The 18,794-nt window shown below is 42.0% G+C and overlaps 1 protein-coding gene across 1 annotated transcript in view; it reads left to right on the top strand.

Moving 5' to 3' along the window:
• The window catches only part of SORCS1 (sortilin related VPS10 domain containing receptor 1), a 310,322-nt gene that overhangs the window by 76,198 nt on the left and 215,330 nt on the right, over positions 1-18,794 (top strand). The window contains 1 exon segment of the mRNA XM_030030553.1: positions 17,401-17,468. Within this exon segment, the coding sequence (XP_029886413.1) occupies positions 17,401-17,468 (68 nt within the window).

Below are 18,794 nucleotides of genomic sequence, written 5' to 3' on the forward strand. Positions count from 1 at the left end.
ACGACATGTCAGTCAGTTACAGCTGAGTAGTCTTTAATCTTTAGATGCATTTGTGCAGTGATAATCCCTTTTAAAATGATAGGAAGCTCATTACTTAGAGCTGAATTTTATTTTGGGTTGTCACAAGTAAATCTGTGGAGCTGATATCTTTTCACACCGGCTGTAACTTACCCCAGAAAAAGCAGAGGCCACTGTCTGGTAATGCTGTGTCTTGGTATTACATCTTCACTATTCAAAAAAATCATAGCAACTCTTTTTAGTACAGCAGATATATTGCAAGACCCATGATGATATTGAGGGAGCTTTCTCACAGTGAAGGTACATACAGTGTTGCTTCCCCAGTCACCCTCCACTATCAGTTATGCATTTTCTGTGAGCATGGTGCAACTAGCATCAGTGTTGTCCTTTGCAAATCAGGGAGTGGCTTTCATTAGCTTTTCTGACAAACTTAATTTTACTAGGTTCAGTATTAAGACAGTTCCTTTCTCCCCTTTCTCCCCGGGGGGTAGCCTTCAAATGTATGCATTAAACTTTCTCTGCAGTGGGGAAAATCAAAAAGGGAAAGCTCTTGGAGGGCTGAGCTTCCTGCAGCTTATAAACTTTTTTTGGGTCTCCTGGGCTTAGAGCAGTTTGTAGGGCAGAAGAGTTGCAGCCCTTGGGCATGTCATCTCTTTCATTTGGGCTTTCCCAGTTGTGTGTGTTTCTTAGTCAGGCAAATCTTTCAGTGGAGGAAATTGGAGGCAATAATTCATGATGTTCTGCTTTCCTGGCTAAAGATCTGGTCCCCAGAGTGCATTACCCTGGTTGTAGGAATTTCTTGGAATATCTTGCCTTCCCTGAATTATATCCCCAACTAGTGGAAATTATCAATGCTCCACTGGAAACCTATAGAGTGATACCAGTTTGTCTCCTACCTCTTTAATCTCTTTGGGGAATATACACTGCTAGTGGTGCTTATGGTACAACACTGAGCTACTTGATTAACAGCGAGTCAAGGGTAAAGGCTAATAATCTACTTTCCCTACTGAGCTTTATGGAACAGGCAGCTGAGGATAAAGGTGGTAGGTGACACCATGAGAACATTCTTCTTCCATAAAGCCTATTTATTTAGTTGCTTGGGTAGCTCAAAGGCAGAAATACCATTCTCCCTGAGAACAGGTGTTGAGCAAGCACAAGAGATCGTGGGAAAAAATTGTATGTGATTCCATGGAGGCACACATATCAAATGTAAAACATAAAGGGAGTGGAATATAAAGCTTCATTCCATACCTGTGTCTTGATAAATGGCTGATTGTAAGTGTAAGACAAATTAGTTTAGTAGGTGGGTCAATGAACTGCTGACAGGGCTGAAAGTTTCTGTTAGAAATAAAGAAATAATTCAGGAGGAGTCTCTGCTAAAGTAAATGAATCCATGATATTTTTCTAGTGGTTTTGGGTGTAATGGCTTGCAGGTGAGAGAGGTATGGAAGCAATGCTCAGCTTTGGGGCAAAATTCAGATCTCTAAAACCCCTTATTTGTCAAGGCCAAGGGCAGACTGGTTTGCTATAGGATGAAGTCTAAGGTTGAGCAGAAAGATCAGTGGACTAGAATTTGGGAATGTAGTGTAAGTAGGAGAGAGATGCTTCTTTGGCTGTAGGTTTGCATTCAGAAATAAAGTGTTCCTTTTGTAGGAAAGGAGTATCTGAGGGTGGAGAAATAATTTTCAAGCTGTTGAGTGCTCCTGAAATTAAATCTCTAAACCAATGCTCTAGTGCTCCCAGATTATATGTGATTTGCCAGAGCTTCAAGTGTTTGGATCCCTTGTCAGACATTAAGGGATGAATCTTGCCCATAGAGCTTGGGAATCAATACTTCTGTATTTGTAAGAAGGAACTCATATGGTGTTAACATGCTGTGGAAGAACACCCAGAAATCCTGAAGCCCCAAAGTTTTCAGTCTAAAACATTTATATTACAGAGTCTGAACTTCTCAGAAGAGCTCAAAATATGTTTCCTCCAGCTTTCACTGTTGCATTGATACAGCTGATGAAACAATACACTTCTCTGCAGTGTGTTGAGAGGAACGGGCCATTTTTCTATGCTACACCCTTCAGGCAGGGTGGTCAATTTTGTTGATAAGCACTAATAGTAATTTTTATTACGTTATAGGAATTTTGAAATTGACAGTTAATACACTGCTTTCCATTTTTAACAACCTTAAGGGATATGGCAAAACCAACAGAGACTGGGATGTGTGGGCTAGTTCCAGGATCAAGATGATACCTCGTAAGGAAATCCTCTTTGCATCTGTGTGTTGGTCTGCTTTTGTTTAACGTAAGAGCTGGGGGTTTGGCCCAAATCATAGCTAAAGGAGTTGAAGGAAGTGATGGAGGGACAGACAGGAGCTTACGCTTTTTTAGAGACCAAAGATACTCTCACTAGTGGGAATGACCAAACCAGTGTTGTTTATTATCATCATGTCTGTCCAAGAGGTCATCTGCTTCCACAGGATGATTATAATTATCATTGTTCCACCTGGAAGAAAGCACTGGTCAGATGTCATAAAAAATGGTCAGTGATTTGGGTGCTGCAGTTTGGGTAATGGGCTTCCACCCAGTAGCCTTTTGTTCTTGGTTTTGCCCTCTGCTGAGAGAGGAAGTCAGGAACTGACTTGGCTTTTTCACTCCAAAAAGACTGCATGAAAACCCCAAACTTAAATAGTTTATGTATAGTAAAATGAGACTATCTCCCCCTACATCTCACTTGACAGTGAATGAGGAAGAGAAATGAAGATGAAGGTCACCAGTCACTTGGGACTACTGTGCCTCTCCTACACTTTCTGCCAAAGCCTTCAGGATATAAGCAGAAGGCAGCTTAGGTTTGTTATCCTTCAGATAATAGGATCTTAGTCACACATCTTAGTGGGTTAATACGATTTTTGTGCATTGGTTTCTAATATGCTTTGACTTCCCCGTCATTTTGAGTTAGCTTCCTGATAAAATGTGTGCCAGCAAAGACAGATGTGAGGTGCAAGTTACCATCCTGCCCCTTAACTTTAAGAGATGAACCCTCTGCAGGAGATAGGTATGTGCCTTTATTTTATAACTAGGAGACAGCTAAAATCTAGCAAGTTCTCTTCCTGATACATAGGAAGGATCGTAGGTCAGAATGTCTTGTAATTACAAAGTCTTGATTGTTTTATCCTCCTTTTATCCCCCCTCATCCTTCCTTGTCTTGCTCAGAGTCCTGAAGGGGTGCTGTTCTTATCCCTCATTGCTTGGTGGAAAACCTCCACCTGTTCCACCAGATGTAATCTCTCCCCCTTTTCCTCTCCAGCATGGTTAAAAAAAAATATAGCAAGAGAAGTATGAGACTGGAGTTTGCATGGGAGGGAAAGGTGTAGAGGGCAATGAGGGCCTTTCTAAAGGGTAAAAACCTTGGGCTTTTTTTTTTTTTTTTTTTTTTTTTTTTAACTTGAGTGGACTGTCATTTTGGCCACAGTACTGCTGAAAGTATCTTAGGCCTAATACCTTCCCTAAAGATATTTAGTGTTAATATGTCCTGACTGATACAGTATTTATAAATAGTATGGCCCATTAAAAGATGGAACCATTCGTTTTTGTCGGACTCCTTCCCAAAGGCATGGGAATGTGAGCTGAATGTGCTTTGAACTCTGTGGAGTTAAATATCAGATACACTCTTCATATATGGAGGGTGTACTTTAATACAAACAGCTGTCTCTGCACTTCAGGCCACAGCTGGTGCAGGTATCTCATGAGCTAGCTCATGTGCAGCTGACTTGATCTTTTGACTGGAGGCTCACTAGCAGGTTTTCTGTCCTGCATGGTTCTACTTTCCTCCAGTCCTGTTACTCTCTTCAGCTTTTACAGTGTGTGTGTGGCTGTGCTCTAAACAAGATCAGGAGAATGAGAATAGTCTAACTTTTGTCTGGAGGAAGTTTTCCTAATCAGGTGGATATGTCTCCCCATCACAATACTAATTGCAGGCTTCTCGGATGATGGACTATGAATCTTATCTTGTGACCAGGGACACTTGCATTATTTTGACATAAAAGATGCAATTTTAGTCTTTCTATGGGGATATGACCATGCAGCTCCATTTTAAGGTTTGTGTGATCTGCTGCTTGAGGAAGTTTGCATCAGTGCTGCAGGTCAGCAGATGTTCTCAGTTTCCCAAAGTGTTGTTTTGCCAGCACTAGTTTCATGGGGATCCTAGGTGGGAATGCAGCAAGAGGTCCCACTCAGTGGGTGCAGCTTTCCAGGGTGCAGACTTTATACATTTTTGTTATGTCAGTGCTTGTGCTTGTTACCAGGGTTGCCCTGGCTGGCTGTGGGAGTTGATGACACCAGTGGGAGCTAGTTCATCTTTAGCTGGTGGCTGTAAATTGGTTGGGGGACAGGGGAGAACAGAAAAAGAAACAACCTGTAATTCATGTTTTAATGACAGGTGTTTTTTTGTTTGTCGTTTGGGTTTTTTTTCCCCTGAAAGAACTGGGGGAAGGATCTTACTTTTGAATATATCTTGCTTCCTTTAACAAGTTGTTTTTCACGAAGTCCTCCTCTCTTTGCTAAAATACAACAGTTTTCATTCTGACAGCATCAACCTGTTCTACAGAATATAGAGCCCCAGTGAGAATAGACCTTTAACAGGAATTTATATCCCAAGTCTGAAATGTGCACTTTATATCTGTTATGATCCCTGGGTGCCTGTTAAGGGATTACTTACATCTTACCATCCTAAGTTTCTTTCCATAAACAAATGAAACCTTTGAGTCCGAGGTTCAAGGAATATGTTCAGATAAAATGTGGTTTAACAGCTCTTTGGGGAGAAGGAGATAAGGTGGGAAAGTGAAGAATTGATGACCTATTAACTGTTTCAATTTCCCACCTTGAATTATTGACAACATGTGACATTACAACCTTACAAATTACTGCCTATAAACAGCTCCAAAAATATGACCTTTGCATTACAATTGGTCTCAAGATGCCTTCCAGCTTATTACAAACAGCTGCTGCTGGCATATTTTGTTGCAGCTGGAGTGGGTGAAAGACTGCAAGGAACTGAAGAACTTTTCTTGTATTATCAGACAGATCTTGGATGACAAAATGTACTGGGTGATGGCTGAAATGTCTCTTTTTGAGACTGGGCTCACTCCTTTGGAGTTTTGGGGCACCTAATTTTCAGTAGTAAAGACATCCAATTAGTTAAGTTTAGTTCTCCTTACATTCTGCCCTGTCTCTTTCCTAGAGCAAGTGATGATTCTGTTCATAGATGCTAGAAAGTCCTATGTTACTCTTAATTCCTCCCATTTCCTTGACTGTGGTGACCAGTGAGCGCAAGCTGAATGGATGGTTTGTCTCATTTGTTCATGGCAAACCAAGTGCACTAAATTATGGCTTTGGCACTAAATTATGGCTTTGTTTTGTTGTTCATGTGATTAACACACAAACTAAAGTGTTGTGCTGAATTTGGCCCTGAGATTTCTGCTGATTTGGGAGAAGCTGAGAACACAAGGACTTGATTTTGCATCCTTTCTTCTTAGCACTATTGATGAGTAACAAGTGACCAAATTAGCATTGGCAGCCAGAGAGCTCATAAGGCACTTTCTGAATCTTAGGCCTGAGCCAAATTAATTTCTACTTTAACTCCATTAACAAAGGGTTGCTGTAAGATGAGACCTACCACATTTGTCTACGGAGTGATGCCTTTTATTGTCATTTGTTAGTGTAAGACGTGTAGGGAGTGCTAGAAGAGTGTTTTCGGGGGAACTCATATTTGGCAGAATAGATATCCCCAACACAGTGTAACAAAAGACTGTGCTGAATAAAAATCTTCTTTGCACCAATCTTGTTTGTTTTCTCAGTTTCTGGGAAACATACCTTGTGTCCGTTAGCATAGTGGTGTTCATCATTGACTGAAGATCAGTTAAAAAAGTGTATGTTGCCATCTGTGGTGATGCAAAAAGACAGTAGTAGGATTACAGGAAGAGGAGTAGAAAGCTTGAATTTGACTCATGCCCTGTTAGAGCTAGACAGGGTGGAAGCTGTGATTTAAAGTTAAAGCAGGTCAGGACCTTATGAAGTCCATCTCTCCATGCATTAGAGGACAGGGAAGAATGATTTCAAGAGCGAAGACCCAGGAGTTCATCAGAGTAAGTATTCCCTCCCTGCCTTCCGTAACAAACTCTCTTAAACTCTGCATGCTTGATGTGTGCCATAAAACCAACCTACGCCACAGAGCTGTTGTTAGGACTGATCAATTAATGTTTTCAGGGCACTTTTGGGACCTAAAGATGAAAGGCACTTATGGTCATAAGTTTCGCTACCCCTGCTGCCCCAGGATGAAAGTTTTACTTTAAAGATTCAATTTCTTCTCTGGGGTGAGAGGGAGGCAGTCTATTATTCAAGGACATCATCCTTATCTCTGTTGTAGTTGCCTTGTGGCCATGCAACATCACTCAATAATTCTGTCAAGTAGTATCTTTTGCTTGTGACAGAGTGCTAAACAGTGATTTATTGCTTGAATACACATTGCTTTCATGAAAGTGATTTGTTTAAACAACAGTAAAGTGCTAAATAAATTATTCATTGCATGCTAATTTTTCACTTTTATATTCTGTAGTGAGCTCCAGAATAAGCAATCTGGGTATTGTATATACCACATGAATCCCGGTTTGTTTTTTTTTTTTTTTTTTTTTTTTTTGGTTGTGTGTATTTGCCTGCCCCTGCCCCCTCGCCCCCCTGCCAGTCTTCCCCCAGGACATGGTTCCTGTCCCAAGGAAAGACGTCTTTTGTGATGTTTTTCCTCTTCATTCTTTCTTCAGAGTTGGGTGAATTACATTCAAGGGGAGGTTTAGATTACTGGTTTGGGAAATATTGTGTGTGTTTGGAGTTTATGGGTATTTCCAAATCGTTCAGAAACTTCTGGGTCTTAACCAGAAAGGCATGACCATAAATATAGCTTGCAAAATAGGAGCCTAATGGCTGAGTGGCATGTTTTCACAAAGTCTCTTCTTGCACTCTCCCTCTTTTTCTGAGAGTGATGTATGCTGCTCTCTTTTAGCTGCCAGTGGCTATGCTGGAGCACTAATTTGCACGTAAGATCAGGTGTCTGAGAAACTCCTCAGAAGCAAGTTTTTACTTGTAGATATGCAGGCTTTCCAAATTTGCTTCAGAAATGGCTTGTCAGCACTTAAAATCTTTGTCCCTTGGCAAAGTCCAGAGCCTCCGGAATGTCTCCGAGTGATTCAATAGCAAGCCCAAGAGCAGGCCAGGCACAGAACAGCTTAGTGCTTTTCTCCAGTTGACCCTTTCACCCTTTCTGGGTGTCCACTCTAAATCACTGGCAGTAACTCACGTTTAAGCAAGAGCTGCTGATTGACAGCGAATATAATAGGGAGTAAGAGAAGAAATTTCCTTCTAAGTAGTTTGGGGCTTCACCCTCCTCTGGTCTTAATTGTAAAATAATCCCCCAAAGGCCTATATGGGTATTCACTGAAATGAATAAACAGAATACTGCATTTCCCTCTTGAAATATGCACAGAGCTCTCATGCTAATGGCTTTTAAGCATCAATGCAATTATAGCGTGTAATTGATTTTCTCTATAACAACTTTCGTCTTCTGAAATGAAACCTTGTCTCTTTCTTAACTATTTGCCTTTGTATTAAAACATTTCAAGATGACAGGCAGTTTTTTCCGCTTGTTTTTGTCCACCTTCCTTTCTTTCCTGCCTACTTTTGCTGCTGGAAGAAAATCTATTACATTTACTTCAGAACCTGAATATCTCTTCTTTTTTCCTACAGTAATTTACTCCCTGGAATTTCCTTTTACTCCTTGTAATTTATTGGGTTTGGCTTTTTTTTTTTAGTTCATTAAGCACATGAGCTGCTCAGAAATATATCCATGAAACAGATTCCCACTGAATGAAAGGGGAATTTGTGAAAATGAATTTCAGTGTTGGAAAAAGGGTTCAAAGCAGGGAATTAATTCCCCTTTAAGTTATTCAGCATGTCAGTGGCTAAGGTGTTTTTTCTGGACTGGGGTAGGTCTAGATTTGGGTCCCTTTCGGAGCCAGGAGCAGCAGTAACTCAGTGTCTTGACCTTTGGGCTTTATCTATTGCAGAAACGGAATTTCCTTCTCTCTGATTTGGTGGTGGTAGTATTTTAAATTCTTTTTAGACCGTAACAAATTTCTGTTTCATGCTGATGACAAGCATGAAGACTGGGGCTATCTTTAAAAGATTTGAGGGAGAGAGATGCCTCGTTTTGCCTCTCTTTATCATAATTTGTATTGCTGTCTCCTCTAAAAGTTGTCACCATGCCAGGGACCCCTGTAAGCTGAGTATAATAGAAACTGCCATACATCTTGCTCTACTGATTGAATTATACAAGACTAAGAAAGGAAATACTAGTATCCATGTTTGGCAAACATTGAATTGCTTGCCTACAGGTGGTTTTTATAGATGCCAAAAATATGAATAACTATAAACAGATTTAAACAAATTTATGAGGGATAGAGCTACCTATGGTAGCTATAAGAACAAAAGAATTGTCATACTTGGCTATATTCCCTCCCCAACAGTGGCTAAAATTGCATGCCTGGGAAAACTTGCACAAATATTGTGCTAGATATATTTTTATTTATTTAATTGACCTCAGTGCACATCTCTTCCCTGAACTTCTCCTGTCTCCCCTTGAACCGACGTTAAGTTTTCAGTACCCACAAAATACTGTGGGAAGGAATTTCCCAGCTCATGTATATGTAGTATTTTGAACCTCCCAGTTTCACTTGCTGTCCTAGGTATCGTGTACTGAAAAAGAGTGAATAATCAATTCAGGACACTTACGACTTCACAGATGTCTTTCATATCTCCTTTTGTGGTCTCTTTCTTGGATTGAGAGTTGGAGTAATTTCTCACTAAAAAGGCCATTCCACATCTTAGATCATACTTGCTTGCTTTCTCTGATCCTTTTATTATTAGGCACAATAGTTGCAATAGTTTTTGAATTAGGAAGAGTGTAATCTGCTGATTGCTGAAAGTAAGGGGAAGAATCACCTTCTACACAGACAATTTTTAATGCTTTCTCTCTAAACTTCTGCTATTGTCTCCTGTCACAGGTGAGATAGTGGGCAATATCAGACCTTTTTTTCTCTCCATTGAAGGATGCAGAAAAATGAAGGGATTTTTCCTTTATGGATTCATCATAACAAAAACTGTGGTGAAATGGGGAGTTTGTAGTCTAGCTGTGTAACCATGTGGCTGTCCTTCTCTATCGTCACACTTTTCCTTTCTTCCTTTGCCTACTGATGTGTTTATATAAGGAAGCCTGTTGATCTGCAGTCCAGGTGGAAAGCAAATTACAACGTCTTCATGTCTCCATAGTTCTTGGTACTCGCATAGTTGTTAGAGACCCTGATACTTGCTGACTGGTATAAAATTGCTAAACAATAATCATATGAAGAACAAGATTTGTACAAGTAATTTGCCCCAAATAATGAGTTCTCTTGATTTTGTCTTTTTTATTAATAAGCAGCCTGTAAAATTCTCAGTCATGAATTATTCAGACTTATTTGTGGATTTATTTGAAAACATTTCCTCACATACCTGCCTCACCAAACAGCTCATTGAGAATATTCCTCTGTTCTGGTTGTGTTCCCCCTTTTTTCCCAGTTCTAAAGTTCTGTGCTGTATTGGGAAAGTAGAGGTGAAGAAAGGAACAGATAGGTGTTGCCCAATTATTTCCGGTCTTTGATTGAATGGTGCATACTCTCAAACACTGCAGTCTAGCCTGAGAAACATGGTTTATTAACACATAATGCATAAGGAAGCTTCAAGTCCTTAGCTTCCTGCTCAATTATAGCAGACCAACAAGCTTGTGAAAACTTAATTTAGTGCTGCTTTGTTATTGACTTATGTTCCTGCTAAGTAGGTGATGGACAGGATCTCTAGAGTTTAATAAGGGATTCATTAAACTGTCTTGATTGTGGCTGGATATTTGTTTCTCTCTTCCCAATTAAAAGGCAGTGTGGCTGTTTCATCAGGAGAGTCTTGTAAAGGATAGTTACACCATTAACATTTTTTACATAGCTATATGTATTACAATACCTTATTAACAAAATAGTTACATTGGAGACTGCTTGTGTTCTGTGCCTGTGTGAGACAATCCCTATACCTAAACATTTGCAGCTCATAACAATAGAGCAACCAAATGGCACGTGCTGTATTTTGAGTCTCAGAAGCTCTGGAAGTGTCCCATGTTCCTTGCAGGGGTGGAGAGCATCACAGGAGAGGGAATACTGTTGAGACTGCTTTTTTCTCAAATTGTGGCACATCCTGAAGATCAGGTTGTAGTGTAGAGTGTGTAGCTGGTAGGTGACTGAAACTAGAAGCTTTCTATCAGGTTATTAGTTCTAATACAGGACTAACATTGGAGTTCATGAAGACCCATCTCAGTTATCCTATGCTAGGTATTAATATGCTCCTAAGGCTGTGGCTTGAGACAGAAAAATCAGTGGTGCTGGACAAGAAGTCGGAGCAGAATAGCATCCTGAAGGCTTTCATTGGGTTGCAAGGGGGGAAACCTTCCTTTTTTTCTGGGACTTCAGTGGTCACAAAGAGATGTCTGATGACTGCACTAACAGTCTACAGAAGAAACTCATTCTCAAACTGATTCGGAAAGCTGCTGTAAGTGGTTTGCAGTCAGGCATTAGAAATATTTTATCAAATATACCACTTGCATCACTTTTTCAATGATTTCAACAAAATGTTGAACAAGGAGCAGTCTGTACACAAGTAATACTGAGAGCTGATGGTGTGCAAGTCAGGAAAGTGGACTATTGACTAAATGTTTTTTTAGTACTGTGGCTTATCCCAGGACAGCTGCATTCTTCTTGACTGACACAGATGCAAGCATACGTACAAAGCATAGAAGTCTGAAAACATTAAAGCAGAGGTGCTGTTTCTATCTTCATAAGCAAAGGTCTGTTGCGATTTTGAAATCAGCACTTGAATCCTGTAGGGCCAATCTTTCTGGCACAGTTTTAGGTCAGTCTAGAGGTAACGCTGTAAAAATCAAAGCCCAAGAAGTTATAGTGAACACCTTTAAAAATTTGATTGTGTTCTGTTTGAAAAATGTCTATCACCATGGAGAAATAAAAGTTGCTTGAATTTAGTACCCTGTTGTGCTGTGTAAAGTGGAAAGCATTTGCAGAGAGGACCTGGGGGTGGTGGTGGGAATACAGCTGATAAAATGTATCCAAGATGAGAGTGCTGTTGGTGTAAATGAGATTGAGTTGGATTATCACAGACCACGCTGTGTAGCAGGTCTTTAATAATGGTGATCAAACCTTGAACACCATTGTTCCAGTCCACGTCCTTGTTTAGCCGAGCTTGAATAAGTGTGGACGTGTTTTAACATAGTGCTCACGTAGTGTTCCCAGGAGTAAATTTGCAATTGTCAGTGAGTAGTGTGGAGTGTTACAGATCCCTGACCTAGTGTGCTATTAGCTGGCTTAGGTACTGGTTTCTGTGTAGCTGTGGCGGAAGACAGCTCAGTGTGGGCTTGCTTGCTTTCTAGACACATCATTAGCAGCAGATGAGTTACACAGCCACAGAGTGTAGCCTGTTGCTTCCTTCCCAATGTGTTACGAACCTGATCAGCAGCAGTGTGCAGACTTCTGTTTGCTACCTTCCTGGCCAGCTGGTTCAGCACTCTTTGATGAGACTAAATATTTTTTGCTGGGGAGAAAAGTCAGGTTAAAAGTAATCCTTGCATTAAATTTGGAACTAGCGCTGCAGTAAAGGACGAACTTTGGCTGATACCCTGTTGGGAGCCTTGCTGGATAGATGCATTTGTAGAGCAGTTGAAAACAAGGTCAAGACAAAGATTTAAGCCAGTACTAAACCTGGGTCAGAAGTGCAAAGAAGGGTGTGGCAAGACAGCATAGACCAGCTGAATATGAGCCAAGGTAGGTCTGGCAAAAATTTAGCCGTGCTTACCCTAGAATTTCTCCCAAGATAGCAAAGAGCCTCCTAAGGCCTAAACTGGCAAATTCACAGAGCAGTATCTTCTGTCCAGCCACTGATTTTCATTTTGAAACCTATAGATGGGCCTTCGCATCCCAAGTCTTAAAAAGCAATCACAGGTCAGGAGTGATTAACAAAGTGCGTTTTCCTTGAAAATGCTGTTTTGGTTTGAAGAAAACCATAATGATGTCCAAGACACAAATATCCTGTCCTTCCTAGAAGAGCCACTGGGAACTGGTCTCCTTTGGGAGATGGGTGAGACAGGTTTAAGTACCTCTTCTGTCAGTCTGCCTTTTCTTAGGTGAGTGTGGTAACCCACCAGGCCTTCTGTCTGTTTCTTGCCTGCTGGGGCTTTTCCACTTTGTATAAGTAACTCAAATCATTTTTAGTGCTATACCTCATGGTTAGTGTACTCACTGGGGATGTGGTAAACCCAGGATCAAATACCTTTTGCTCTGAGCTATCAATGCAGAAGTGATGAACTTTTGTCTCTCCTCCTCCCTACCTGCTATGGCAGAATAGCCCACTTCAGCTGCTGATCCTAATGAAGAACAGACTTTCTGAAGCCTTGCATTTCTATGCAATAGGAAGGGTTATCTGTATTCACGGGAGAGCCGGCATAAGACTGGATTTTCAGCTCCTTTTCATTGTATCTCTAGTTTGCTTGTTCTTTTCTTCTTGCTCTTGTTAGCTTGCATTGATTGGTAAGTGTTAGAGGGAGAAAAACACACAGTCCCAGAAAACAAAAACAAAGGAAGAAATAAAAAAAAAGCGAGATAATATTTTTCATTTCATTACCGTGCTTCTTCACAGCCCCCATTCTGACATTTAGAAGAACATAATATGCATGTCTCTGTTCATTAGGTTCCTCAGTACTACATAGTGACAGCCACAGAGAACAAAAAAAAAAAAACAAACCACAATCTTAAACATGAACTAACCTTTGCAGGCTAAATAACAAAGAAATGAGAACAGCAAAGGAGAAATATGTTTTCTGAAAAAGTAAATATAACTAAAATCATGGCCTTGCATAGGTTATTCAAATATCGTTACTAAGGGGAAGAGAGAATACTGAACTCTAGGGCAGAAATAACTAATTTTCTGCCCAATGACTTGTTTGTTTTGCACACATATGTTTGAGCAGATCTATTGCTAGTATTTGAACGACAGTAAATGGCACAAGGAAATTGCTGAAACTAGGGATAGGCTTAAAGATATTCAGGAGCTGATACAGGTCCACAAAAATGAGAAAGCTTCCTACAGGAAAGCCCTTATGTGTTTTGGAAATACGATATCTACACCAAGTGGAGATATCTAAGCTATTACCCAACAAACTAGTGCATACGTATGTTGCAGCGTGGTGTCAAATACAAAATATTAGCTTGGAAATGTTAAATGCTAAGATTTTATCCTAAATTCCAGCATGAAGCAATATTATTTAGGGTTCTAGATGTAGCTAGTCTGCAACTAACATGCATATTTGGACGGGTCCAGGGATGCCTCTGCAGAACGACTGTTAGAACTATATCAAAAAGAAGTATGATGGAATATGCAGTTGGGTTCCCCCTGCCTTGCCCCCTCCCCCCCCCCCCCATCAATTCCAGGAGAACTACAGCAGTCTAAGTGAGATTGTGTGGGCTTTACTGAAATTTCCGGGGGAAGAGGAAAGAACAAGAGAGACATTTCAGCTCTCTGGAAGTGAAATATTTTGGTTTCTCATGTTGGCACTTTTAATTTTCTGTAAGTGCATATTGGTTTGGGATGTCAGTTACAATTTTTTGTTCTCAAGTGAGGAGGTTAAAATTCTCAATGGAGTTTTCCTTCATGGGAGCTTTGAGATTTGTGATTTTTTTCCTCAGCTGGAAAAAAAAAAAAATTAAAATCTGAGTAACTTGTGAAAAATAATTCTCTGTCTATTTAGCACCAGTAATTACACACTGCTAATCTTAGTATTCCACAAAATTAGCCTGATTCTAATTCTTGGGTTTTACAGCTGGGGAAAGTGTTTCTTGATTCTTGTATGATCTTCCCCAAGATTACATCATCCAGTGGCAAAGAATGGGGGGAAAACCTCACTGTTTTTCCTACTTACTCTTCCCAGTTTCTATGCCTGCTGTCTTCAGGTCTGCTTCTAAAACTACCAGATGTCAAAATATTCATTAGGGGGAATATTCATTAGTCATTTACATCTCTGGCTCCTCTGGCCAGCAGAGGAGGACAGGGCCGAGAGAAGACAACAAGGCTTGGAAAAAGATATAAGCAACTGTCCAGCTGCTTTGCAGATCCAAGGGAGGCTTGAAGCTGAGGGTACGTGCAACTCCCACGCTGTAATGAAGGTCTCCAAGCAGGTCTCCACGCAGGCTGGCACTGAACCTCACGGAGTTCACTGCTACCTTACATTGGGAGAGGTGTTATTCAGAAAGGCTTTATGCGCACACCCCTTCCTCTTCCTTCCCCCCCACCCCCTTAATTTTTATTTATTTGTTAAGTAGGGGATTTATAGACCCATTCAGAGGGTGCTGTGAGGGATGGCAGTGACATGGTTCTGTATCTGGAGCAGACAGCTGCTCTGCTGTCACTGATAAGCATTCCTGGGAGGGTGGAGATTGAAGTTTAGCACTTACAAAGCCCTAATTGGCACAAGCCTTTGCGAAGCATATGTGCCTGCTGCAGCTCCGCCATCTGATGCCTTGGCAGGCGGCTGGCGCTTCTCACGTTGGCCGCCTCTTCAAAGAGGGACCCTCCAGGCTGGAGGGAAGCACCTCCTGGACAGCAGTGGGGTTGTGTGTGTTGGGGAGCAGAGGGGTCGGGGTGCCCTGGGGAGCAGAGAGGAGGGCTCACGGCGGTTGTGTGTGAACGTCCCCCATCGTTCCGGGGGATGTGTGTTGTCCTCTGGGCCCTGGGCCAAGGAAGGAGTCACTGTGGGGCGACATGACACTCGGAGGGTTGGGGTCATGGTGCGTTGGTCCCCAGCTGCCACAGGGTGGGTGTTGCTGGGGGACATGGTGGGGTCTGGGGTTGGTGGTCAGGGCGCCTGGAGGGGCCTGGGGGTGGCTTGCCACTGCAGGGCCGTGGGGCAGGGCTGGCGGGGGAAAACGTGAGGGAGCCACCGAGGAAATCGGGATCCGGGGGACAGACCGGGGGGGGTCGTGCGGGAGTTCAGGGCCGGGCCTAGTGCTGAGGGCAGCCTTGGGGCAGGCCCCTGGTCTCTGCCCAGGGAGCCTCAGGGCTGCCCTCTGCGCGGCCACGACCAGGCCCCGCGCGCGCCTCGGGGCGAGGGGCAGCGCAGGCCGGCGGCTCCCCGCGGGGCGGCAGGGCCGGGCCTCGCAGCCGGGTCCTGTCCCACACCCGGCGAGCGGGGCGGGCTGGGGGCAGCCCTGGGCGTTGGGCATCTCCCTGGGGATGGTCTTCCGCAGTCTTTATTCCTCTGTGGAGTCGTTTGTGCGGTGTTGCTGAGATAGAAAGTCGGGGTGTCTCCCCCCCACCTTGTCTTCTGCCTGATGGAGTTTGCATTTTAATAGCCCGAGTTTGCAGCCACTTATTTATGGATAGCAGGATGAGGCTCTCATTTTGGACACAAAGCAGTAAGTGGGCATAGCGGGAGGTAGGAGATTAAAATGGGAGCAGATAATAAGGGAGGCTGCTTTTCTTCTGAAAGATGGTTAGTGATGGTTGGCCCTGGTAAACCACCATTTTTTCAGGTGCCTCTCCTGTCTCCCCCGCCAGCTGCACATGACTTGTGTTTGTGCAGATAGGAAATGCTTTGGGCAGCCTCTCTCCATGCTGTGAGGGATTTAACAGAGTTGTGCTGTAGAAACAGATGTCTGTCAGATGTGCGTGTTCTGTCCCCTATACCTTTCTCTATTGTAGTAACTACGTGCTCGCTTATGCCCTCAGCTCCCACATAGCCATGCTTTTTCTGCTGTCTCGCATGCTGAGCATGTTGGAAAGAGGTAGTTCCTGGAGTGGCTGGTTCGGGGCCGTTGGTGTGTAAGAGGTAGGATGGCTTTTGGCTTTGGAAATGGCGGTGGTGAGGTTTGTTCCGCTCTCCTGGTGCAAGCAGCCATGTGGCTATTCCTCTGCCATGCTGGTGCCAGCTTGCACAGGGCTTACAGGGACTGAATTTCCTCCAGTGCTTTGCTTCTCTGCCAAATTGGTTGAAGTTGGTGATGTTATCAAGGGAGCAGGGGAATGTGTATCTGTGAGCCTCATTTCATAGGAACCCAGGCTGAAAATAGTAAGAGGTATATAGATCAGTGTTTTTGTCAGATAAGAAGTGTTGTGCCTGTTTAATTTACTGTGGTTTTAATGGGATAGAGAGGAGGATAAGATATACAGTGACCTGGCATGGTGAAATGCAAAATAAATTAGTAGCAATAGTAATGGTCTGGTAGTTTATGTCCCAAATGTCAGTCTTGTTAAAGGAGCCCATCATCTTGAAAGTTAGAAATTATTTTAAGACATTAACAAAAGAGCAGGCTGAAATGTTTTGCTGGAAATTCTTTTTGCTAAAATTGCTTTTCTCCCCCCCGCTAAGATAATTTTATTCTAGAAGTGTCTGTTTTGGCAGGAGGGAAAAGCTGTTTATCAAAAGACCTAATAAAACTCCTAAATCTGGAAACACTTCCATTCTGGCTAAATCTAAAACTTTTCACTGAAGTCATAGAAATGTTGGTTGTTAGAGACATTTGGAGGTCTGTAGTTCAACCTCTTACTCAAAGCAGGGTTATCACCAGCTATAGATCAGGTCAGCCATGACTTTGTCTAGCCAGGTCTTTAAAACCTCCAAGGATGGAGGCTTTCCAGAGGTTCAGGTAGCCTGTCCCAGTGTTGAACTCTTTTCCTCATGGAGATTTTTTTTTTTTTTTTTTCTGGTGTCTAGCCTGAGCCTCCTAGGCCAAAACTAGTGATCATTTGCTTGTGTTATATCATCCTCTACAACCAAAAAGAGTTTGACTGGAGACAGGCCAGTGGGTTATCTGTGTACCGCAGCTGTAAAAAAGATCAGCAGTTTCAGTGCTGGTGAAACAGAGCAGAAAGTAATCACTATTTCTACTGTATACAGCAGATCTCATCTTGTTTCCTGAAACATTGTCTAGCATGTCAGCTCCTTCCCACTGCACTCTGCCTCCTGGGGTTAAGGGAAGAACCTGTTGGTGATACCATGCAGAGGAGCTGAGCAAGAAAAGGTCTGATTGGCTCAACATACATCTCTGCAAATACTTCCCATGTCAGTTTAGGCAAATGCTTTTAACAATGCATTCAATTATGTTAAGCACCCATTAAAGGAATCCTAAGCCCTCCCTGGGGTCATTTTAGTTCTATGAGATTGTAATTGTTCGAGACTAACCATGATTTCTTCTTTTGCCTTCAGGTGATTCTAATTCTGACAAAGCTGTATGACTACAACTTGGGAAGCATCACAGAGAGCTCTCTTTGGAGGTATGGAGATAAATTGAGTTAATAATTACCACCTTACTTAAATAGGAAGAACCTGATATAATTCTTTTATTGAATTTAATTGGATTTTTTAAAATGTGCTGGAAGGTTTGTAGTTACCCCCCGCCTCCGCCTCTCTCTTTCTCACTTCTTTCATACTCAAGGACAAAGAGACTGAAGTCTGATTGTCTTATTTCAGCTAGATAATGTACCTCATGGATGTGCTATCATTTGATTTCCCCTTTCCCATCTTATTCAGAATCAAATCAACCAACTGGTTTATTTTTAGGACAACTCAACAGCTTTAAGTCCTTATTTATATGAAGGATCTAATAGCTGTCTGCTGCCCAAATGATCCTTATGAAAAGTCAGTGCTACTAAGACTGGGAGAATACCTGTGAACGAGTATTCAATGCCTGTTTATTCAGAACTGATAGTATTAGTACCAGATAATTGATTTCCATTTGTGTGATGTTGACTACTGGACTGATTTATAGGGAATGCCTTGATACTTTCATGATTTGAAAGCACATCATGCACTCTGTGAACCAAGGGAAAGAGCTGGGCCATGGTCTATTTCTTAAGGCTGTTATTTGGATTCAGTGAGAGCAGATGGTGCCTGTTTTTATTTCTATGAAAAATGGATCTAAGGGGTGTTTACTTCACGTGTCCCTAGTGGTACTTTCATGAGCTGTAACAGATGAAAGGGAGGTTTTCTTGTGGTTCCATCTGTGAAACTTTGGTGGGAAGTCTAGGGGTTTTGTATGCAGGTTATTGATGGAGGTGGACAGGCTACTGTCTTGATACAAGAAAACTTTGGGTGTTTGAAACTAAAACTTCTTGCAAGGATGAACTTGTTTTGATAAACTTCTTTAGGAAAGGTTTTTTGTTTCCAAGGAAGAATTTTGGGTCAGAAGTAGAACAAATAACCTTTCTGTTCAAGGAACTGAGCAGGGTTTTAAGAGAATGACAGAGGAGGGATTTGACATGGAGTATATTCTGAACTCAGCTACCCACTGGCCTGAAGAAATAAAACAAAAAAAACCCTCAGACAAAAAAAACCCAAAACCTAAAGAAATACAAAATTTCTAGGATTTGTTCTGAACAGGAACACTCAAAAGTATTAGTATTTTGTGGGGTTGGATAAATGGTTTCTCATCCTGCTGTGGGGGGATAATCAGATTTGTCCATTTCATATGCATTGCTGCTACGGCTTGAGATCAAAAATGATCCTATTGTCTCTACTAGCTTTGTCTTTACTATGGTGTGCACGCTGTAGTAAAGGGTCTTTCAGGACTGTGGCTTTGGCAATATTTTTCTGAAGGGAGT

The sequence above is a fragment of the Aquila chrysaetos genome, chromosome 11 (assembly GCF_900496995.4).
Source record: "Aquila chrysaetos chrysaetos chromosome 11, bAquChr1.4, whole genome shotgun sequence".
NCBI classification, from domain to species: domain Eukaryota; kingdom Metazoa; phylum Chordata; class Aves; order Accipitriformes; family Accipitridae; genus Aquila; species Aquila chrysaetos.